We start from the raw sequence: 23,719 nt of genomic DNA, 5'->3' as shown, positions 1-23,719 counted from the left end.
CTTTCTTTTCTTTTAAAGAAATACGTGGTCTGGTCAGGCATGTTCACGAGAGCATATTTAACACGCAATGCAAATAGTGAGAGGCAACTCTAGGCGCCCAAAGTTACGAAACCGGAATGGAACCAAATGGACAACTTCCTGTCCACGGCCCACCACGGCTGGACTGGAAGCATCTCCTATCCAACGCTTCCTACAGCTCTTCACCGCCACGAGCTGATCATGCTGTGCACAGCACCGGGTCGAGCAGCTCCCAGCATCGGACTTTCCACATTAACACACCAACACAAGGTTCACGACTAGTTTACTTCTTACAGGAGTGACAAATGATAGCAAGCAAGCACAGGGAACTAGGGCGGATCAGCGACGATGCATCATTCTACACTGGAATGCATAGGAGGACGGGCTGGCTGGTACAAGCTACATGCTGGGTTATAGTACACGAAATCCACCTCGCAGGTTAAGGTGGAAGATGAAGCTGGTGCTCCGATCCACATCTCTAGGTTGCCAGGGGGCTAGAATGCTTTCCGCTTCAACCGGCTTTCTGGACGCAGGTTGCTATCTTTCACGTCACGTGGCTCGTCTGTGCTCATATCGGCATCAGTGTCGTCATCGGGGTCTTCCAGCTCGAGGTTCAAGTTGAGCTCGCTGCTAGTGCCCTTCTTGCTAGTGTTTTCTGCCTCCCCTGCAGCCTGAAATACGAAGATGCATATATTAGTTCTGCAGTTTATTAGAGAAAAGCTGTTTATATGACGGGCCTTAACAAGCAGACTGCACAATTTATTAGAATGACAACCAGCTACATCCTTTTACCCTATACATGGCCACGAAGAGAAATTCTTATGAGAGATCCAAAAAGTATAGGATAACCAGGAGTTTTTCTGGATGATACCAATTCAAGACATCCAGCAAACAAATATTCAAGTCACAGAAAAGAACGGAAAGTCTAGGTCTCATGAACCAACCGACAAATATAATCCACTCACATTACAATTATTGAGTGTTCATGCATATGAAGGTAGGACATAAGTGTTTGGCTATGGCTGAAACATAAAGAAGTGGTAGGGATATGCAAACATCTGGAGCCTGCCTATTGCAAATCAAATAATCAATGAAAGAATTAAGGCATCGTTTCATCAACAGGAACATTATTAATTTCTTTTCTAGTTCATATTTGATATTACAATCGCTATATTGACTAAACAATTTCTTCTCAGTGCACAAAATGTGTAGAAAGCCATAGAAAGATGGACATGAGAGATTCGGTTAGGTCATTCATGTTTCCATCATCACTCACACTGACAAGTATCTGGAAAACTCCTGAAAGTTAATGTTACAGATGACTTATTACAGTACAAAGCAAAACAGGATCCAAGAACTGTACATCCTGATTCTCAGTGTGAATATGAAGATGTGGTAGAACGAACGCAGCTATGAACAGTCCTGAGACCTCAACCCGATTCTAACTTATTTGACTAAATTCCCGTCAGACATTAATAATCCCACAATACGAGTACCACAGAATTGCATGGCCTCTAACTGGAAGATAAAGCTAGCACACACCACAAATGCACTAGTTAAACCTAACCCCTTAAACCCAAATCAACCCAACCTTAAATAAAAGAGCGCTAAATCATAATCTGTCCCAAGCAACAGGTGCAATCCCCATCCACGAAATGCTACTTGATGGTTTAAGACTCAAGTCTATCACATAATAATCCACATTGTCCATTAATCCTACATTTGTGCGCACAATCGTTATCCCCAATCCAGCCATGGAACATCCAAGTACTCGAATCTCTGCACCAAATCGAACCCACCCGAGCACAACAATCAAGCGTACCAATCCAAATTAACCCAATCTCTGAAGCCGAGAAGGCTCACCGGGACGTAGCGCCGCCGGCCCGCGGACGCCGGCTCCATGCCGCTGGCGGCACCTCCCCCTCCTTCCGAGCCGCCGTTCACCGGCGTCCACCTAAACAGCACCACCTTGTTGTCACCCCGTGATGCCCCTCCCCCGTACCCGGCGGCGCCGGCGCCGGCGCCGGCGAGGGGCACCCAGGCCTTGCGCCACTTCCGGACGGGCCCGCTGAAGGAGGCCGCGCTGCTGCTGACGGGCCCGTAACGCGTCGAGGAGCGGCTCAGCCGGGGAACCACAGTGTCCATCTGCAGCTCGTGTGCGGCGAGCGCAGGCGCAGGCGGCCGCCGCTGCGGTGTGCTCCGGCGAGGAGGGCTGGGACGGACTGGGAGAGTGGAGCGAAGCGGGGGAAGTCGCGAGCCGTCGAGACGGAGGAACAAGTGAACAAAGCTAAGGGAATATAAGACATTTTTATGGAACAAATATGACACTGACAGGTGGGCCTCAAATTGTTTATGTTGTCAGTTCGTTTTTCTTCGAAATACTTTTTGGTATAAAACTGCTTACTGAACGGACACGATGGAAAATAATGTTAAACACGCCATTTGTCCAATTAAACTAGTGCAATTGTAAAATGTAAATACACTGCGTCACTAATTAAACTTTCATGTTTAAGGGCATGTTTAGTACCCAAAATTTTTTGGACCACCCTTTGAACACATGGATGGAGTATTAAATGTAGTTGAAATGAAAAACTAATTGCATAATTTGGATGTACACGACGAGACGAATTTTTTGAACTTAATTAGTACATAATTAACCATAAGTGCTACAGTAAACCACTTTTACTAATGACTGATTAATTATTCTCAAAAGATTCATTCACGGTTCTCAGGCGAGTTATGAAATTAGTTTTTTAGTTAGTGTCCTAAAATACCAACTAAAAAAGTTTTGCAATAGGTGTCACATTCGATCAAATGTAGTGTTACGTAGAGCAAAATCTTTTGCCAACTAAACACAATCTTAGTCTGAGAGTCTACATCTTTAGACTACATGAGCTGATATGTTATCTTCCACAAGTCGATTACAAAAAAGTTTTGATTTTTTAGGGGAAAAAACTCACTAATTAATGGAAGTATATTGATTACAAACGCTCCAAGTGGATCAATGAACCAAACACGCGAATCGTAGATAGCACTCCTTGCCAGAGAGTGCGTGTCATGTAGGCTCCTGTCCATGAACGAAACCAACCTTCATGAACTGTTTTGAAGTCACCCTGATTTCTCTGGTAATCTGGCCATACCGCCCTTATCGACTCCTCCTTCCTTGCATGCTATTGCTTCCGAAGTCTCTAGGTCAGAGATTCTTGAAAAGGTCACCGTTGAAGCTCCGAGGAAAAGCCTGTAATGTCTCGTGCCACAACCACTACCGAGGGCGAGCTACAATTCTTGGAAGTGGTAGCATCAATGTTGATCTTTCCCAGAACCGAGTAAGGGGGAATCCACTTGAGGATTCTGTCCTACCTCCGCTGCGGTGCTTTCTGAATAGTGAATAGGCCTCACTAGACCAAGCTCAGCAATAAAACAGGAATACTCTGATCTTGGATGGAACCTGGACCTGCCAAAGTAATGTCCACTCTTTCTCCTCTGCTGTGAAGTCGGACTTGCCAGGTCGGTCATCCAGCCATGCCGTCATCCTCCCATGATCTAGACCGAGCATGTGATAGGCCGATCTCACTGAGAAGATCCCTCTCTTCTCATAATGTCATGCCCAAAAGTCATCTTGTCTTCTGGTACTCAACAGAATACTGCATATTACCTCAATATCCATATTACATAGGGTTAAAGAATTGAGTGAGATTCTGTCGATCCCAACGTGTGACGTTGGATCAATAAGTTCACCTCACAAGCCATGGGGGATCAGTTGCAGCAGAAGAAAATGGTCTAACCAGACCATCCCTAGGTAGCCAATTTGTCAACCAAATCTCGATGGATTCACCCGTGCCAATCTATATTTGCTCTGAAAAATAGCAGGCTGTCATCTGCAAAGAGTAGGTGACTAACCACCGGTGCCGACGGCGCCACCATGATTGCATTAAGGTTTGACGACTGAGTTCTTGTTTTGATAAGGCACGACAGACCCTCTGCTGCCAACAGAAACAAATAAGGGGAGATAGGATCTCCTTGGCGAATACCTTTTGTCGGTTTAAAATTATCAAGACGGTCACCACTAAAAGGAACTGAAAAAGAAAATGTGGGTACCAGCCTCATTATCATGTTCACCCAAAGCTCATGGAAGCCCAACTTTGTCATAATCACCCGTAAATAAGGTCATTCAACACTGTCATAAGCTTTCCGCATGTCAAGCTTCAAAACACAGCATCTGAACTCCCACCTTTGCTTCTGCTTCTTTTTTCTTAGAAACATTTTTTCATTAACTCACAGACAAAGTACAGATATTGGGGAGAAGATGCCCCATTCAAAATGATGCAAAACATCCTTCACATTACACGATAGGAAATGCGCTAACGCCTAGCAAGGAAAAACACAAGTATCTAGAATAGTAGTGTGCCTAGCTCGCTTAGCAAGAGCGCCTGCAATCCTGTTTGCTTCTTTTCTAATCTTGATTACAGAGAACTGCTTTGTTCCTGTAATAATATTGTTGCAGACATTCATATGCAGTGATAATACTGTCAATGATGAGGCAGCCCAGAAACAAACACCGATTGCTCTTCCAATATAATCATTGTAGCCCGGAACAAACACCGATTGCTCTTCCAATATAATCATTGGCAAGATTCTCTTAAGCCTATTTGCAATTTGACTTTAGATGTGATCTTGTAAATGACATTGCACAAGTTGATGGGTCTGTACTGGCTAGTTCGTCTGCCTACATCACCTTCAGTATAAGTACTCTCAAAGTATTAGTGATCCTTGCTGGATCATCTTCTCCTCTAAGCACTCGCATTACCACCGAAAAAACTTCTTCTCCGCAAAGTTTCCATTGCCGCTGGAAACAATGCGCTGGAAAACTGTTCAGGCCCGGTGCCTTTGTAGAAAACATTTGGAACAGAGCCTCTTCCACCTCCTTGCTATCAAAAGGAGCAAGCAGTAGATCATTCATCTCTGTCATGACTTTGGTTGGCACTGTCTCCAGAACCTTTTCCATATCAATCACCCGCTCAGAACTATATAAATTCTTATAAAACATTGTTGCAAGAGTGCCCATCTCCTCAGCATCCTCCGTCAATTGGCAATCATGCCATTGGAGCTTGCCGATCTTGTTTTTCTTCCATCGCTGGCTCGCCCTTAGATGGAGGGAATGAGTGTTACTATCTCCCGCCGACTACCACCTCACTCTTGATTGTTTTGAGAGCCCCCTGCCCAGACCCGCCCCTATATTACAAAAAAAATCGCCTCCTCTTCCTTCTCACACATCTTCCGCCTCCCATCGTCATATTCATCCTGACCCACCAACCCCACCCCACTCCACCTAGCCTTGCCCCACCCCAACCCGCAACTCACCTCCCCCTCGCCGGCATTGCCTTCAATGCCGACGAGGACCTCTCTCTCTCTCATCCAAAACTGCATGCGAGTGCCCCCACCCCGCCATTAACCTCCACCACGCTGGACAATTCCCCCACCACCAACACTGCCCAACTAACCTCCCCCCACACCCCTACCCCACTTGGCCAGCGGCGCCATCGCCGTCGGCCCCACCAACAACCCCCCACCGCCGCTGGTTCGACGGTCTCTTAGGCATTCTTCTAGACCCTACAAGCAAATACGCCCCCTCCCCTAGCCCCCCAAATCCCTAAATCCCTAACTCAAATTGAAGTTTGGTATCCACACGGGAGAAGATGAGATCCTCATCGTTAGAGATCGTGTTGAAGGTGTTTCAATTTGTTACTTTCTCATTTCTAGAAGTTACTTCCTGCTATATGCTTAAGAAAGTTAAAAAAAGGGGAAAAAGTCTAAATTACTCATCTAAACTATAGCCAAAGTTTAGATAACTCCCTGAACTATCGTTTGATTCATTTTACACCCCAAACTATGCCCTTTGGTTCAAATTACCCCTTAATACAATTTATCCTTTTTATTTCTCCATACATGGATGGAGTTTTAAGCTGAAATTTTATAAGATGATAGTACACATGATAACACATCTTAGAAAAATACATCATAATTTTCTGTAACTATTTTGATAGGTTAGGATATTTAATAATAAAAACATTAGAGTACAATATTATATGAAAAATAATGATAAAAAATTATAACAAATTTTTTAAATATGCATTGTGATGTCTACTACTACCCTGCAAAATTTGAAATTAAAATTTAACTTGTGCAAGGAGAAATAAAAAAGACAAACTATATATGGGGGTAAAATGGACTAAATTGCATAGTTTAGGGAGTAAATTGAACCAAATTATAGTTTAGGGAGTTCTTTAGACTTCGTCTATACTTGAAGGGAGTAAATTGGACTTTTTCAAAAAAAAAGACTATATATGTTTATATGGAGAGCCCTCTCCATGTAGCTTTTAGGATAGTTTAATGTAGATCCGATAGTCCAAAACAGTCAACCGAATGCATTAACTTATGCAATTATGCATGAAGCGTTCAGATACTTCTGCTTCAACAACGCACACGCTTGGAGGTTTTTTTTTACCGGCTCCGCCTGTTTCACTAGTTTTGGCTTCACCGGTGAAACCGTTTTAGAAGCCACTTTTCTTAGCTTCATCAGTTTTGTCTTCACCTGTGAAGCTGGTTTTGGGGAAACCCCCCCGAAATGGCTCCAAAGGATTTTCATGTACAGACAGTCATACATGAAATTCTATGAACAAAGGGTGGTAAACTGTATAATTGCACAAGGTCAGCACAAAAAGTAAAGGCACAACAGAGTATCAAATGTACATGGTAAGCTTACAGCTAGGCATACTTAAATTAGTAAAGCTGCGAGAGCATGTTGCATTACAACCATTACATGCAGATATTTCAGTCAAGTTCTAGTCGCAAATGTTACATTACTGGACCACAGGATTTCCTCCTAACAGCTTGCGAATGTCAGCTACAAAATTTCCTGCAGGTTCCAGTGTAACCACTCCAGATTCTAGCAACGGGTTTTCTTAGGGATGAGGCACCACGACAAAATTTACATCATACTAGTGCACACCTCCCATGAAACCCACCTTCATAGGATCATTTCTCAAGCTCAAATGGGAGCTATTCTGTGAAAAACTGGATGCCAGCATCAACTCTCTTACAAACCAAAGACCTGAAAGGAGAACGTGACACACTAGATTTAGACATCCTGAAAGCACCTTCAGGCAAGGACCCTTGTAAGACCTGAGCGCTTCTTATAACATGGGACATCATCCGCAAAGCTTGCCTGCCGGTGCCAGTGCTTGAAAGCATAAATTAGGCAGCAAGCTCAGGCGTTGAATGTGCAGCATCACAGAAAGTAATCTGGTGCAGGCCTCTTAGAAGGAACACCTCTTGATTCCTAGAGGAACATATGGGCACATTAGATGCTAAAGGATCAGGTGTTCAATAGAGGTATGACTACTACAAAGGTGGAGAATACAAACATGTGGTGCAGCTTCAAATACACGAAACTGCTTATTAAGGTTCTCATCCAGCTCCAGGATTGCAGCAACATTGCCACACCTACAAGTAGACAACATTTTGTAAGGTAAGGAATCTGTGATGTCAATAACAAAAATACTATTCACGCATCATTACATGCTGAGAAGGAAGAATGAAACAAAAGATAGATAAGTTTAGTAGCAAACAACACCCAAGGTAACATACAAGTTGGATTGCTTTATAATATTTTCAGACTAAGTTCAAATTCAAACTAAATCCTAAAGATCCAGATTCACCTCCCATTTAAACAGTTCTTTTGGCCCGAATGGCCTCCAAATTACTAACATATTGAGCATATGGGCTACTAGAAGAACTGAAGTAGAACTAGTTTACTAAAAAAAAAGGGCGTACCCAGTGCCGTAGGCTTCCCGCACTGTGCGGGTTCTGGGGAAGGGTTGTTTTTTAAGCCCCAAGGCTTACCCACACAAATGTGCAGAGGCTGGGGCTCGAACCCGGGACCTTCCGGTTACAGACGGTAGGCTCTACCGCTGCACTAGGCCCGCCCTTCCTGAAGTAGAACTAGTTTACTACAGATATGTAAATCATCTTCAAAAACTTGACGACATACAACTTTCAACAACCTTCCTAATAATAAAAACTTCACAGAGAACATGGTCAGCTATTAAATATAAAACAAAACCCTGGCAGCAGGGACAACAAACAGCTGAGGCTCGAATGAGTTGATAGATTGAACAAGTGGGTGAATGTTTAGCAGCATGTCCTCAAAACATATACAGTAAGTCACATATCCTCCCAATCCCTCAGAATCCAGAGATAATCTATTTTCAAGCAGATCCTCCCATATAATAACCATGATATAGTTTATATAATTCATCAGGAAATCAAATTTTTATCAATAGCAAAACATAAAAATTCGTTGTACTTGAAAATAAAATTGTTTAACCATGAACTTAAAGTACCTGTAGCAGTAATTAGGAGCAGACCATACAGTTACAATCTTGTTATTGAACATCCATTTATACCCTTCCATGACGAGTTGATGCGCACGGCAAATATAATCTATGTTGTTTGAGTGGTTAAATGATGAAACTACATTTCCGCCAAAGAGGAATCCTGCACCTCGAGGACTCAATCCCCAACCATCTACAGCATCCTCTGGATCTGACCATAGAAGGTCACACATGGCCCCATCATGAGGTACTTCTTGCTTGCGATCTATTACTCTTATCTGTTAGAGCATGGGTTAAAACATTTACAAAAACGACACATACAGACAAAAAAACAACACCAGAGGATAACTTACCTGGTCCAGTGTCGTGATAGCAGGAGAAAGGCCTCCATGGACACTAAATATTTTGTTTTCGATAAGCGCAGACAAACTGAAAATAACACATAGATGTGTCATCAGATCTCATATTACTAATTTAGTGAATGATGGTATTGCTTGGATTAAACTAAGTATCCAAAGAAGATTGCCTTAAATAGTCGAATATATCTGTGCAATATCTCCAGACATTGACTGAGCCATATTTGCGAAGGCACTCATCATAAAAACCATAAACCTGCGGAAAATAAATGAGTTCGAAGGGAAAGAAAAAGGATATGCTCTTTCATGAAAGGACAATACAATACTCTGCTAAAGTAACCCACCTGTGTGATCTGCCTGCTCTCATGGTTTCCTCGTATTAAAGTTATACGATCCGGATACCTAACCTGAACATATTTCAATCAAGCTGATTAGGAGCAGAAATTAATTGGGGAAAAAGTTTTAATCAAACCTCGTTTTTTTACACATAATACACATTCTTTTGATACCATTATTCTAACCCAGTAAAATGTAGTGTTAAAGTGACAAATGCAGCCTTTTTCAAGGTAATATGGTGCAGCTGTTCTTATAAGCTGTAATGAATAAAGAATACGCACAGTACTACAATAGGAAGCTGAACATAATTGCTAAAGCAGGTTTTGCACGTTATCAATATCTACTGCCATAATGAGAATGGTAAACACAGACCCTCTTGAAAAAATCACCTTCTAACAAGGCTCATTATAAAACATTTGCCTTTTCAATTTCAATAACATTCATCGGAATGGCTGAAAGTTTTTCCCCCATAGCCAGACATGGCTAGTGGCCATGAATTTACAGTTAACTGTAATGGGCTGATACAGTTTACCATTCAACACATGAATAAGGCATCCAAGTAGGGATGATGCTTTTCCATGTATTTTGACATAGGTAAGAAATGTTTCACTTCAAACTTACGAGTATTTGTCAATTTAAAAAATATTTAATTTATTTCAGTACGAAAATAAACTGGAGCTGAGAACTCTATTGAAATCATCTAAAGCTTCACAATACTTATTCCTTAAATCATTCTGAAAATTGTTAGCTTCAAGTTGAAAACAACATAAGAAAATTGAATACTGTGATACGATTCGAATCCGATCATCCACAATTTGTTGCCAGAACCTAATTGTTCAAGTGCCACATTTGATACATAGAACTATGGACCAGCTGAAAAAAATTAACACATCCTGACATAGCAATGAAGCTTCACATTAGAACATATGTCCAAATCCAGTGAGAAACCATTTCAAGGATTGATAAACATGGGTCTCTTATAAACAATTATCGCTACAACCACCTTCACCACACAATGATTTAGCAAACAGAAGGAGCTCACAAGGAAATTCAAATTTATGTCCAGAATATCAAGGTCAATCAGATAATTCAAGGCAACAACAACAACAACATAGCCTTTAATCAGATAATTCAAGGCAAAAAAAAATTCCACAAGCTTTTGAAATTGCTGCCATGCATTATTTGGATCCTTGCTATTCATTTTCCAACCCAAAATAATTGCAATAGGCCATAATTGCATATACCCACATGTTATCACTTCCATGTTCCAATCAGAGAAATATGTTCCAATCTTGCACAAATATCATTCAGAGAAACTAGTTCATGGTGTTGTGTGGTCCATTGTTATGTAGTTTCAATGAAATGGAAACATGCATCCACCATGACCAGAAGCTAATCATCAAAAGAGCTTGGTCCAGAAGGCTAGCTTGGCATGTCTGGGCAGCATGCCAGAAGCTGCTTCTATAGCAAGCTCCAAAACAAACAAGCTCTGAATATAAATGCTCTATCCCAGTGGTAAGTGAAGTGGAGTCTAAGGCAAACAAATAATACATGTAACAGAAGTTCTAGAGGTAGCAAAAGAATTTACCTTTAAAGCCAAAAGAAGCAAAAATGTTTCAACAGAATAGAATCCTCGGTCAACAAAATCCCCAAGGAACAGATAGTTTGTCTTTGGGCAATCACCTCCAACCTTGAAGAGCTCTTTCATGTCATAGAATTGTCCATGGATATCTCCACAAATCTGGGTGCAGAAGTAAATAGAAATTATAGCAATCAGAGTGAATACATGTACGGATACCAATCCAGCAATAAAAACAGCCATTTTACATTGCAGATTTGACATAGTGACTTGCAGTAAATTAGAGTAATGAAATATACAATGAACCAAATATACAAAGTGAAATCAACAATTTATAGCTGAAAGGCAGGCACACCATATATCATAGAAGTCTTCTCCAGTTGGAAACAAGATTCAAACTTTCATCATTGAGTAGCAATTTGCAATCAATAATGCTAACATGATGTCATTGGACACCATTAGCACATTGGAATAGTTGGGCAGCATCCTTGTTATTGGGCCAGTCACATACTCCACCAAATTCACAATATCAAGTTACTATATTTTTTTTTCAAGTTTGCCAAACATTGGGAACCATTTTACCATTACAAAAATACCATTTTCCTCCATCCAATACAGTTCAATTAACTGGCAAAATTCCGTAATTGGTGCTACCATTCGTGCCACTTCATCATGCATACTAAATACAGTATGATCTAGCTATTTGTCCATACAGCTAACAAAAGCATCAAGGTAGAATGACTTAACATAAAATAAGGTAAGTATCAAAAAGTGATAGTACCAAATATCAGGAGAATTTACAATTTAATAGTGGGAGAAAGAACACCAAATGAACGAAAAGAAAAACAGCGCTCGCGTCGCCCCCGCGCGGGCGACTCGGGCGACTCCGGCTCCCTCGCCGCCGCCCCTCACCGTAGCAGCCTCCCGCCGCGCCGCTGCCCGAGCCGACTGCCGGAAGCCCGTGCGGCCTGCGAGGAGGGCGGCGGCGGGGCCCTTTCCCCTTCCTTCGGCAGGTCTTGGCGGGCGCGGCTGTCAGACCTCCGATGCTGCTCGCCGGCGGGGGCTGCGCTCCATGGCGTTGGAGCCCGAGGGGCCACGGATCCGGCATGGCGCCGGCCGGATCCGGTGGTTGTGCGCGTGCCCATGGCGGCTAGGGTGTTTGCCGACGTCGGCGGCGACGCACGTCGAAGGCGTGCTATGGTTGCAGGCGGCCGCACGGGAGCCTGGGCTGTTGGTGGCGCAGCGACTGCGGCGGCGGCGGCAGGGCACTGCAGTGGCGTCGGCGGCCAGAGTCTACGGATCCGGGGCCGTGCTGGCCGGATCTGACGCTCCCTGCAGCACTCGGGCTCGGCCATGGCATGCGGGGTCGGTGGCGAGCTTCCTGCCGCATGCGGCGCCACCCCGACCTGAGGCGTCGTGGCGGCGACGGCCGGCCGCGGGCTGCAGGTGGTGGGCTGCGACGAGGCCCGGGGTGGCGGGGAGATAGCGTGGTGTTGCCGGCGGGTGGCGCTACAGAGGTGCAGGCGCGGGCGTGGTGCCGGCCGGCGGTGGCCCTACGCGAGAGCAGGGGCGTGGTGGAGGTACTGCGGCCGAGGTCGTCCGGGGCTGACGAAGTGAAGGTGGAGCTACGACAGCATGGTACGTGTAGGCGCGGCGGCGGCGTCGCCCCGGAAGGGCTGCCGTGGCTGTGGTGCCCGAATGTCGCGCCGTGCACGTGCAGCATGGGGTTTGGATGCTTCGGGCGAAAGCCCTTGCCGGCGTTCTTGCCGGTGGGATGACGGCGGCGTCCCTGGACGTCGTTCTCCCTGTTGGGGGCGTCATTTTGGAGCTCTAACTCTGCCGCACGGGGTTCTCTGGGTGAAAACCCTGTCCATATCCTGGACGAGCGACAGCGGCGCTTTCGGCGTCGTGCCCTCCTTGGAGGCGTCGTCTCTAGAGACCCAGCTCGGTTTGTGGCGTTGCCGGCCCATTGTCCATGGGGGCTTGAGCCGGTGTCGATAATTCCGCCGCGTGACAAGCTCGAAGGGTGTTGCCGAGCCCGCGCAGCGGCAATCGTGGTCTTGGTGGCGGCCAGGGGTTGGCACATGGTTGTTGGTTTGGCTGCTTGCAGCGGACCGCGGCGGCTGGCGTTGCTTGGCGACGGTCAGTGCGGTGTGGGACTGCGTTGGAGGACGGCGCTTGCGGCAACGACATCGTGGGTCGACTTGGCTTGCAGCAGACTGCGGCGGGTTGCTCAGCTTGGCTGGGCCACTTGGTGTGGTACAACGTCGGAAGATGGCGCAAGCGACTTCTCTGGCTCGCTACTCTGGCGGTGGTCGCTAGGTGTGAGGGTGAAGCAACGAGGTGAAGTCGACCTGCGGCGATGGCTTGGTTGTTGCTAGAGATCTTAGGGAGCGGGGCATCTTTGCTATCCATCTCGACGGCGACTTAAGAAACGGATCCGGAGCGTGGAGTACTGTGGCGGGCGTGGCGAGGCCCCCGTCTGCAGTGTTTTCCTCGAGGCGACGAGAGAGAGGTGGAGTCCAACGGCGGATGCGGCGAGGACCCCGCGCGCTGTGTTGTCGTGGTGGCGACTGCGAGGCAGCCTGCGAGTGGCTCGGATCCGGTGTTTTTCACCCCGTCGGGTGGAGTGTGTTGTTGCAGCGGCATCGCGGCGTTGGGTCCTGTATGGCGGTGGCCTTCTTGGTGTGGTGCTGTCTGCCTCCTTCGACTTCTACTGCAGCGTGGTCACGCTTGAGGTTTTCGACGACTACAGGAGTGTGTTGTGGGTGGGTGCTGTGGTAGTGCTTCAGTTTTGCTCCCGTCGTCGCGTGGAGTGGTGGTCTTGTAGAGCAGAGCTTGAGTGAGTTCTGTGGCTATGTTGATGTCCCAATCCAAATGGCAGGTGCGTCTTTTTTCTTTGTTGGTTGTGCCCATTCTGGGTGTTGTTCCTTCTTTTTAATATAATCGGCAGCTCTCCTGCCTGGTTCGTTTAAAAAAAAAAAGAACACCAAATTGTTAGGCCTATTTCTTGGAGTGCTTTTACCTAGATTGAAGGAGTGTCACTCCTGCAGTTTATATTCTCGGAAAGTAAAGGTGCTTAAGAACAAAATGAACCAGATTGATACATGCTGTTTGCAAGTACCAATATAATCCATGTAACTAAGCTAATTGTCGATCCTTGAATCAATAGAATGAAACTAACACTACAAATACATGCATACTGAGAGCGAACTATAGCAATACTATAGCAATAAAGTTATACCCATGTCCCATTTGCAGGCAAATGAATGAATAGCAAAAGCAGAGGTATTTCAGTTAAGCCCACTATAATAAGAATGTAGCATATCAGCAAATCGACAAAACAGAGATTTACACCCTTCAACTATCATTACTACTGAAGAATAGCCATAATTTTGACACATGTACAATACACGTAATCCTTTTCATTTATGAAGATACACACAATCTTTTTCTTTTATGAAGATACACACAATCACTGATGAGTCGCTACAACACATTAGCTTAAAGAAAAAGGCAATGCAGCCTTCATGTGGAATGAGGATAAGTGTAAGGTGCACGACCTCTGCAAGCCTTCACATCACGGCACCTTCCTCAAGCAACCGAGAAAGCATAAGGACTATTTCCCAATATCAGCAGCACCAAGCAACCTATCTGTCTGACATCATCCTGTGGCCAAAACAACCCCTAGAATCGGAACCAGCGAGGTGCTTATTACAATCGGACGCAGGAGCTCAACTACCTACCAAAATTGCATAATCGATCCCACATCACCCATCAGTACTACAGCTTGCGAATCACGTCGGTGGCTCAAGCCTCCCGCACCAAATCGACGCGGAGACCGAACCGCGACGGAGACGGGGACGGAGGAAGGGGAAAGGGCTGCGCGAGGCGGCACGTACGGTGACGGGGGCATCGACGCGCTGGACGTTGCTCTCCTCGACGAGGATCTCCATGGCCTTGAGGCAGAGCGCCTTGACCTCCGCCTCCGTGAGCGGCTCGCACCGCTTCAGCTGCTCGATCTGCCGGTCCAGATCCGACGCCCCCATCTCCGCCGCCGCCGCTGCGGGGCCCTCCCCTCTCTCTCTCTCTCTCTCTCTCTCTCTCTCTCTCTCTCTCTCTCTCTCCCCTCCTTCCAGAAGCTTCCAGAAGCGCCGCGGCGGCGCGCTCCTCGCCGGGTGCTTCTCGAAGATTCTAGGGTTAGGAGGCGGAGGGGGGAGGGGGTGACCGGTGGCGTAGCGTGCGGGGGCCGAAGGTTTCGCTGGGGCGGTAAGGCTACCGCGATTTCGCTGGGGCCAAGATTCTGTTGGCTTTCGCCTTTGGCAATCGGGCGGCTGGCGGTAAGCTTTACCGGATCACCACGCATACCGTTTTTACGCCCCGTTCCACTGTTCTGTGAGTGTCGACGTTGTGTTGCGAGTTTTCGGTGTGGCGGCCTGCGGACCATCATCTTTTTGAAAAGAAAAACAGTATCTTCCACTTGGATGTGAAGCTGTGAATTGAGATCTCTGTAGAATGTAGGCCATTCTCATGTTGCCAAAGTTTTCAATTTTATTTCAGCTCGTCGTAACTGATAGGCATTATAAAAACCAAGTACGGCCAGAAGCTACCAAAAGCATTGGTAATGTATTGGTAGGGATCATCTTTTATTATAATATTAATTAGAATTAAGTACATTGCCACGGGATTAGGAAAAGATCCGTGCCTCTAAGTTGCTATAGGTGAAATAAATCTCTTGAAATGGCTACGGTATTGGAACAGTTTATTTTTTAGAATTGCATTGTGTTAGAGCAATTGATTAGAACATAGGCACGATATTCTCAATGTAAGAATCCTCACTCTGAATAAAGCTTTTCATCAAACTTGACACACTTTAATTTGTTGCTACTTTTGTCTAGATAGTTTTGCAATGAAGATATCCATTTGTTTGTTGTGTCCAAACACTACAAGAAACCTATTAATCTATGACGGATTTGTTGTGACGTTCTCATGGAACGTCATAGATATGCTAACATCTATGACGATTTGTGGATTTTCATCACAGATATACAAATGACCTATTCGGACTCAAATTTGGACCCGATTTCTGCGACGAACCTCGGTAACTGTCATAGACTGAAAATAAAAATTGTCACATATTTTATACTGTACTCAACCACAATTATGACAAAATAAATATGTCTCTTTCCTTAAAAAACTAAAATATGTTACTTCATACATATTTTAGAATTAAAATAAAATGCATTACATCATTATATAGTTTGCATGTGAATGGATTAATTTTTATAAAAATAAAATATAAAAAATGGGCCACTAAAACGGATTGAACCTAGACTGCACACAACAACATCAAGTATCTTACCACTTAAATACAACTCAAAATAATATAATTTTTGGTATTGGAGTTGTCTACAGTCTTTTGGCCCACTCCAACGTTTTTTTGGCTGAGGCCACCTCCTTACGCGGCCCGTCAGGCCCACTTTAACGTTTTTAATCATTGATTGCTTACTATTGCCGGTCAATTGAATAGTTTATTTATTAGCTTATTCACTAAATGATCCCGTAGTGCTCATGTGTTTAGTTAATTTTATTTGATCTATTCAGCGTCATTCATTTGCCCGTGTGGTTTATTTTGAGTTTGACAAAAAAAATGTAGTATATTTCTGCTTGCTAGTGCTTATTATCTCTAGCTGATGTCACTCTACGTATGTTACATTGCTTATCTGATCCTATTATACCATGCTTGTTTGCTTATGTGTCATTGCTTTATTTACTACTACCTGCTATGCAACTAACTTATAATTAGAATTTAAGTTATTGTACATGGTAAGTAATTAGTTCAAGCGCTGCTGTTTTCATGCTATCTTCGATGTATTAGGGTGATGCATTAGTTTGTTAATTCTCATATTTTAGGCCAAATGCTGGAACTATTGTGCTAATTCATGTTGCCAAGATTATTTTATTATTTCTGTAGACCAGTACTTGATGTAGTATTTAACTTTGCTGCGTACTTGCAATTCACAGGGAGAGAAGTACAACGATCAAGAATCAAGTGCATCTAATTTGTTTGAGTGCCTCTACGGAAAAAAAAAGAGAAATGATATATCTTATGTACATATTGCCATTGCATGCTTGTTAGCATTCAAATACTTCTCATTGCAATTCTGGATGAAATTTTTTTGTGTGATTTGATGTTGTATGTGATGAGATGCTGGATCAAACTTTATTTATGTGATGAGATTAATTTCTTGTTGATATATCTTGGGTTGGGCTGAAATGATTATATTATTTATATGTTTATATGGGCTCCGTGAATATGGCTGAATTAAATGGGCTATGAATGAAGTTGGGAGTGGGCAAATACATTTGGCCAGTAAAACAATAAATGGGCCTTCCTAAAAAAATGGCCCTTCCTAAAAAATAAATGGCTTGTATTGACCAGCATCCTCAGCCACGTCAGTAGGTTTAGTAGTCATGTTGCTAGTCAATCATGACCTTTTTTCCGTCACTAAATCTGGATCGGGGTTGGACACCCAGGCCCAAAGTTGTTCTATGACGATAAAGAATCGTCATAGATCATGTTAATTGGTGACGATTTCATGAAAACATCATGTGGATTAATCTGTGACGTTCAATATATGACATTATTGAAAACTGTCATAGATATCATTTTATGACATTTTTCCGGTGATCTATGATGAATATGCATTGTCATAGATTAAGAGATTTCTTGTAGTGAAAAGTACTGAGGGTAGCATCCTAAATAATTACAGAGGGTAGCAAGACTGATCTTACGTGTGAGTGTTGCGAAACACATCTGCATCATGCTTTTTTCCAGCTACAGATCGAAAACATATCATGATATTCGAAAACATATCATGATATTCGAAAACATATCATGATATTCGAAAACATATCTGAATTATACCCTTTCTGAGCAAAAGCATAACATATAAATATGCACTTAAGAGCTTGAGGATCCAAATTTCCCACGGTATGCCAATGATCCTTCACAAAACAAACACAAATAAATACCTTGGGTGGAACTTTGAAGTCATGTCTTCCCAATAGAAGCTCAACAGGTGATTTCACACAAAGTATTCTTGATGGCAATACTACAAAAAAAACTTTACATAGGCGGTCAAAAACCATTTTTAGAGGCGGTTAGAGGCAACCGCCTCTGAGCTATCATCTCTCATCTCTGAAAAGGTGGTTGCCCCACCTGCCTCTGAAAATAGAACTGAAAAAACAAAAAAAAAGACGGGTCCGCCGCCTCCGCCCGCCGCCCATCGCAGCCGCCGCCCGCGCGCTCCGGCCGCCCGCGCCGGCTTTGCACGTCGCGGCCCCCCCCGCGGTCGCGGCCGCGCCAGCTCCGCTCGTCGCACCAGGCCGGATCCGCCGCTGCTCCGGCCACCCACGGCCGCGGCCGCGCCGGCTCCGCCAGCCGACCGCCGCGCCGGGCCAGATCTGCCAGTGCCGTTTAGAGAGAGAGAGAGAGAGAGAGAGGAGGGAGGGAGCTTTGATCCACCAGATCTGCCGCCGCTAGCGGCGCTCAGGCCGCGCAGTGACCGCCGCTCGGAGCCGTCGCCTCTGGTCCGCCAGATCCGGCGCCGCCAGTGGCACCGCGCCATGGGAGGGGAGGAGAGGGGGCGGGGTCGGGTCGCGCCGCGCCGGAGGCGCTGCACCATGGGAGAGACAGGGAGGGGAGGAGAGAGAGGGGGAGGGTTGGGTCGAGAGACAGTGAGTGATTGAATGAAACCTAAGTGGAATATATATATTTGGAGCCATCTATCGGGCCGAGATGGGTTTTTCGGGCTGGGCTTTTTTATTAAGCCGGTCGTTTATAACGTGTCCGCCTCTTAAAATAGGAGTATAACAGAGGCGGTCACGTTAAAATCGACCACCTCTGTTAATTGATTTTTAGAGGTGGTTTTTATAACCGCCTCAATCAATTAGAAACGACCACCTCTGTTAATGCTGGGCATTAACAGAGGTGGTTATTTTTTGTGCCCACCTCAGAGGCCTTTTTAAAGTGCCTCGCTTAATCCAGAATTGTAGTAGTGTGACATTCGACTGATGAGGTATGTCGCAGTCATCACTGCCTCACTCCACAAATACTTGTGTACATTCATTTGAAACATGAGAGACCTTGCTACCTCCAACAAATGACGATTCTTCCTCTCAGCTACACCATTCTAAGGTAGAGTTCTAGGACAGGTTGTTTGGTGAATGATTCCTTGATTTGAATTCATGATTCACATACTCTGTTTCATTATCAGTCCGAATGATTCGAACCTTTGCATTAAATTGATTTGCAACGAATTTATGAAAGTCCCGAAAGCATTGAGACACCTCATTTTTATGCTTAAGCACATAGATCCAAGTCATTCGAGTGCAACAATCAATAAAGGTGACAAAGCACCTACCACCACTCACCGACAATGGCGGATCTAGGATTTTAACTTAGGGTATGCCAGATCATTACTTCTATATATGATTTGGTAACAACCGATGAACAGTTTGATAAATAATTTCAAAATTTGCAAAGAAATTTGGTCCACCACATAAAATAACTAAAAGTGTGATAATATATTTGAAAGATCCCTTTGATATCTTGAAGTCACACAACAAACAAGAGAAGAGGGATGTTTTCATGGTAAAACATGAGAACTAGTGATGCGATTAGACTATGCAAGATATGCCGCTCTGTTCGGCTGGCTGTGGCTGGTAGCTGGTGCTGATTTGTTGTCAGAGAAAAGTACTGCTGGCTGTCTGATGCTAAATTGGTGTGAGAGAAAAACATTGCCGGCTGACACGTTAGCTGAATAGAGCGGTTGGCAGAGTATTTGGATTATTTTGGACTTTTGAGGATTAGCACTTTCTCCAAATCACAAAGCAAACTTTATGATCATAGAATAAAGGAGTACCCATATTTTATTAGCAGAAGTTTGGAAGTTGAAACAATAGATGCAGGCTCTAGTCCGGCGGTAGCCAAAGGGCTAAATGACAGATCGGAGGAACCATAGAATTTAGAAGGAATATGATATGTGGCATTGGGGCCTGGGGGCTAAGGGCTCCGGCAAGCAGTTGGATGTGACGGGATGGAAATCATCAGGCACGGCCGCATGGATGCGTGCTTCAGTCGGCGGTGACAGGAGTAAGCTTTGCTCTTGTTACACATTGACTGCTTGCACTGGACCAGAGATTTGCAGGGTATGCCGTGGATCAACTGGCATACCCTGTAGATCCGCCACTGCTCACAGAGGTGACTGAACATGGACCCCAAACATCTGAATGTATTAGAATGAATGGTTCACAATTGTGGAGACCAATACTAGGATAGATAGATCTAGTATGCTTGCCAAATTCACATGCATATCACACAAGTCTACTTTTGTCCACTCCCTTAAACATATCTGGGTACAGCCAACTTAAGCTGTCAAAAGATACGTGTCGTAACCGACAAATGGAGCAGCAGAATTCCCTTCACATGTCCTTCAGCAGCTGCTATGAATGCGACTCCTCATGACTAATGAACCACAACCCATTACGCCTAACTTCAGTCCCAATCCTTCTCCTAGTCCCCTTCTCCTGAAAGACACAAGAGTTTTCATCGAATGTAATTGTGGACTTGAATTGATCAATGATAGAACTCACAGAAAGAAGATTGATTGGAAATGATGGAACATGCAAGACTGATGACAGGCTAAGAGATGGTGTATACTTTATAGACCCTACACCATGTATTTGTCGGGATGTGCCATCTGTAATCTGAACAGGCTCGGAATGAGTATATGGATTGTATGTTTTGAAAGGACTAGACATGGCCGTGACATGCTTAGATGCTCCTGAATCTATGACTAGACATGCCCGTGACATGCTTAGATGCTCGTGAATCTATGACCCATTCTATGTGATGCCTACACGTGGATGCAAGTGCTTGTACCTGAGTACCTTCGCCCATGTGGGCGCAATTGGCAAAGTTACCAAAGTTGCTGGTGGTGCTTCCATCAGGTGGAGTGGAACTCTCAGAAGATTTACTCTTCTGCCACTGTTCCCACTGCTTAACCTGTTCCCTGGTTAGAGTAAGAGTGGGAGTCTCTTATGTGGTAGCTACATTAGCTCTAGAGCCTCTACCTAGGCCTCCACCACGACTACCACGAACTCCTCCATAGCTCCTACAAGTACTTCCACGACCTCCATGAGATCCACCTCGGCCACCACTACCTCTAGGATTGGGACAATTGTAACTCATGTGTGTAGAGTTCCCTGTCTTCAATTGCAAAATAAGTTGGCTTCGAAGAATTACCACTGCTCATCACACGAAGCTTGCTCTCTTCATCAATCATAACTGAAACAGCCTCATCCATGGTGGGAAGACTCTCCTGGTGACATAAGGCAGCTCTCCTAATCTCAAATTCAGAGTCCAGATTCTTCAGGAAGTGGGTCACTCTTCTATCCTCCACCCACTTGTCGACAACCTGAGCATCTCGTGGATCATACATTTGGAGAGGAGCATAGTGATCTAGCTCTTCTCATAAATACTAAAGCTCACTAGCATATTGCTCCACTAGTCTCCCCGCATGTTTCACTGCATCTACAATCAAACAATAGTCATTATTTGACATAGATTAACACAAATAAAAGCATACAACCATACAAGAGTCATTATTCAACACCATTATTACATAAAAAGTTCAGGTGAACTAAGCAAATAGTGGAACTCATTTATCAGTCGGAATAATCAGCACTAGGGATGCAAGAATCTGTCTTCATTTCTTCCTAAATGTCTTCAAGGCAGGACCAGAAGCTATTGACCCTATCAGCGTCATCTACAATCAAGTTTCACATACATTAGTAGCTGCAGTTTATAGCTCTTATATATACAGTACACATTTTTAGTATAGTACAATAGTACCTTTGAGAGTGTGACGAAGCCAACTTTGTCCACACATCAAAGCTTCCAACATCTTAGGAGTAAGATGGCTGCGATGCTCGCTCAAAATCCTTCCACTAGTGCTAAAAGCTGATTCGGAAGCTACTGTTGTGATTGGAATAGCTAGGATGTCACGAGCAATTTGCCTCAAAGTAGGATAATGAGTTCCCTCCAATTTCCACCGACCAAGGATATCAAAATAATTATCATCATGAGGAAGAGTTTCTTCATCCAAATAGCGATCTAGCTCATTCTTACTTCGAACATAGCTATTAGTCTTCTTATTTGCAGCAAGGGTTTTAAAAATTGACAACACAACAGCTGCATCAACTGAAGAACAAGCACCACTATATGATGTACCCACAAAGTCATGTTCTTTGACATGGTAGTGTTTCATCAAATCAGATAGCAATTCATGAGCCTCTGTCACATACATTTCAGCATGGTTTTCACCAAAAAGGGCAATATAGCAAGCATGTAACATTCGCTGTGTTCGCTTGGCTGTGGCTGATGGCTGGTGCTGATTTGTTATGAGAGAATGGTACTGCTGACTGGCTGGTAGCTGGTGGATGGTGCTGATTTAGTATGAGAGAATAGTACTGCTGGCTGGTTGGCTGACAAGCCAAGCGAACACAGCGATTGTCATCTTAAGACGTGGATCCAAAATGATAGCAACAACTATAAGACCATGTATAACAGTCCAATACTTGTCATACTTTTCTATCATGGTAGGAGACATTTCCCTAATTATTTCATACTCATCATACTTCCAAGTTTGATTTGAAGTTTGATCTCACAAACTTTAGGGAAAAAAGGTTGGCTGTCACATATTTAGTACCAGAAAACAACTCAATGAGCTCATAGAATAATCCTAATTTCTCCGAAACTGTACTAGCAAACCAATCTTTTGGTGGTGGACAAACATAGTTCCTATCAAGCTCACCCAAGCGTTCGAAAACCTTCCTATAGGGTATAGCAATATTAAGCATGATATAGGTTGAGTTCCATCTAGTTTTGCAATCTAGTTGCAACTTCTCGACCAATTCAACCTTTTCATCGAAAGCTGTTTCTCAAAATTCTCATACTTCTTTGGTGTAGCAACCCAATAAGCAATACATTCTCGAATATTTGAAACTATACTTGCAATCATGTCCAAGACATCTTTGATGATGAGGTTGAGAATATGTGCGCAACACCGCATATGCAGACATTTTCCTCTCAAAAGCATATTAGCTGCACCAAGCCTTGTCTCCATTAAGCCAATCATGCTATCACTGGTTAGGGATGGCACCGGCGGATGCGGGTGCGGGTTTTGCAAAAACCCACCTGCAGGCAAACCCACGGGGTTGGGAAAAACGTGTCCGCAGGCAGACCCGCGGGTTTCGGGCGGGTTTCGGGTGCCCACGGGTGTGACAGCATATACAATAAAAATGCATAAATCCATCAATTTAAATAGTCAAATAGCACATTTCTATAAGTAATAAGGGCAAACTAACAAGAAATCCATAAGTTCAAAGTAATAAGGACAAACTAACAACAAATTCATAAGTTTTTGTGCTCATTTTATAGTTAGGATCGTTGGACTGGACCTTATCTAAGCAGGTTGGGCTGATGTTTCTTTGTTTTTGGATGGGTGCAGGTCCACCCGCTGGTGGAATTTCAAACCCGCACCCACACCCGCAATATGCGGGTGCGGGTCCACCCACGGGTGGAATATCGAACCCGCACCCGCACTCGTCGGGTCTAAAATCCGCGGATATCCGCATCCGCGGGTGGAATTGCCATCCCTATCATTGGTGCTGCAAGTGTCAAGAGTCACAGTTGATACCCTTCAATCAATATCCCAGCTTTGGAGGCACTTGTCCAATGCATCACAAATAGCTTCTGCAGTATGGGGGTATGGCACATACATAAACCTACACATAATAATGCAATAGTTCAGTTGTAAAGTTCATAATTTATAGAAATTAGAACATGAACAGCAAGCAACAAATCACGGAAAAAAAGATAATTACCTGAAAATGCAGCTTTTAAGCATCCACGAGTCATCAATAAAATGTCCTGTGACAGCCATGTAGCCTCTTTTTTGATTATCAGCTGT

At 44.3% G+C, this 23,719-nt stretch overlaps 2 protein-coding genes and 1 long non-coding RNA gene across 3 annotated transcripts; all 3 read right to left on the bottom strand.

Moving 5' to 3' along the window:
- Nucleotides 1-119: 119 nt before the first annotated feature.
- LOC120660240 lies at nucleotides 120-2,296 on the bottom strand. The gene is made up of 2 exons (XM_039938666.1): nucleotides 1,882-2,296; nucleotides 120-689 (listed from the first exon to the last, which is right to left on the bottom strand). The coding sequence occupies exons 1-2, from the start codon at nucleotides 2,161-2,163 to the stop codon at nucleotides 513-515; spliced, it is 459 nt and encodes a 152-aa protein (XP_039794600.1). The 5' UTR covers nucleotides 2,164-2,296; the 3' UTR covers nucleotides 120-512.
- Nucleotides 2,297-6,763: 4,467 nt separating this feature from the next.
- LOC120660237 (serine/threonine-protein phosphatase PP-X isozyme 2) lies at nucleotides 6,764-14,966 on the bottom strand. The gene is made up of 9 exons (XM_039938664.1): nucleotides 14,811-14,966; nucleotides 14,585-14,778; nucleotides 10,692-10,844; nucleotides 9,112-9,174; nucleotides 8,938-9,023; nucleotides 8,765-8,840; nucleotides 8,421-8,689; nucleotides 7,443-7,521; nucleotides 6,764-7,357 (listed from the first exon to the last, which is right to left on the bottom strand). Exons 2-9 carry the CDS (start codon nucleotides 14,729-14,731, stop codon nucleotides 7,307-7,309), a joined length of 924 nt encoding a protein of 307 aa, XP_039794598.1. The 5' UTR covers nucleotides 14,732-14,778; nucleotides 14,811-14,966; the 3' UTR covers nucleotides 6,764-7,306.
- On the bottom strand, nucleotides 13,957-14,578 carry LOC120660238. Its single transcript, XR_005669449.1, has 2 exons — nucleotides 14,429-14,578; nucleotides 13,957-14,351 (listed from the first exon to the last, which is right to left on the bottom strand). It is a non-coding gene; the product is annotated as an uncharacterized LOC120660238 (long non-coding RNA).
- Nucleotides 14,967-23,719: the final 8,753 nt, after the last annotated feature.

Source organism: Panicum virgatum, chromosome 2N, assembly GCF_016808335.1.
Source record: "Panicum virgatum strain AP13 chromosome 2N, P.virgatum_v5, whole genome shotgun sequence".
Lineage (NCBI taxonomy): Eukaryota > Viridiplantae > Streptophyta > Magnoliopsida > Poales > Poaceae > Panicum > Panicum virgatum.
Note: the sequence above shows the minus strand (reverse complement) of the source record. Positions and strands in the feature narration are given on the sequence as shown.

What these genes read in the sequence shown, in the direction of transcription:
- LOC120660240 (XM_039938666.1), bottom strand. Translation starts at nt 2,163, where the DNA reads ATGGACACTGTGGTTCCCCGGCTGAGCCGCTCCTCGACGCGTTACGGG. An exon ending in GCCGGCGGCGCTACGTCCCG is followed by an intron (nt 690 to 1,881) that starts GTGAGCCTTCTC and finishes TTCGTATTTCAG; the next exon opens with GCTGCAGGGGAGGCAGAAAA.
- LOC120660237 (XM_039938664.1), bottom strand. Translation starts at nt 14,731, where the DNA reads ATGGGGGCGTCGGATCTGGACCGGCAGATCGAGCAGCTGAAGCGGTGC. An exon ending in TGCTTCTTTTGGCTTTAAAG is followed by an intron (nt 9,175 to 10,691) that starts GTAAATTCTTTT and finishes AAATATGTTCAG; the next exon opens with GTTAGGTATCCGGATCGTAT. An exon ending in AGAGCAGGCAGATCACACAG is followed by an intron (nt 9,024 to 9,111) that starts GTGGGTTACTTT and finishes TATTTTCCGCAG; the next exon opens with GTTTATGGTTTTTATGATGA.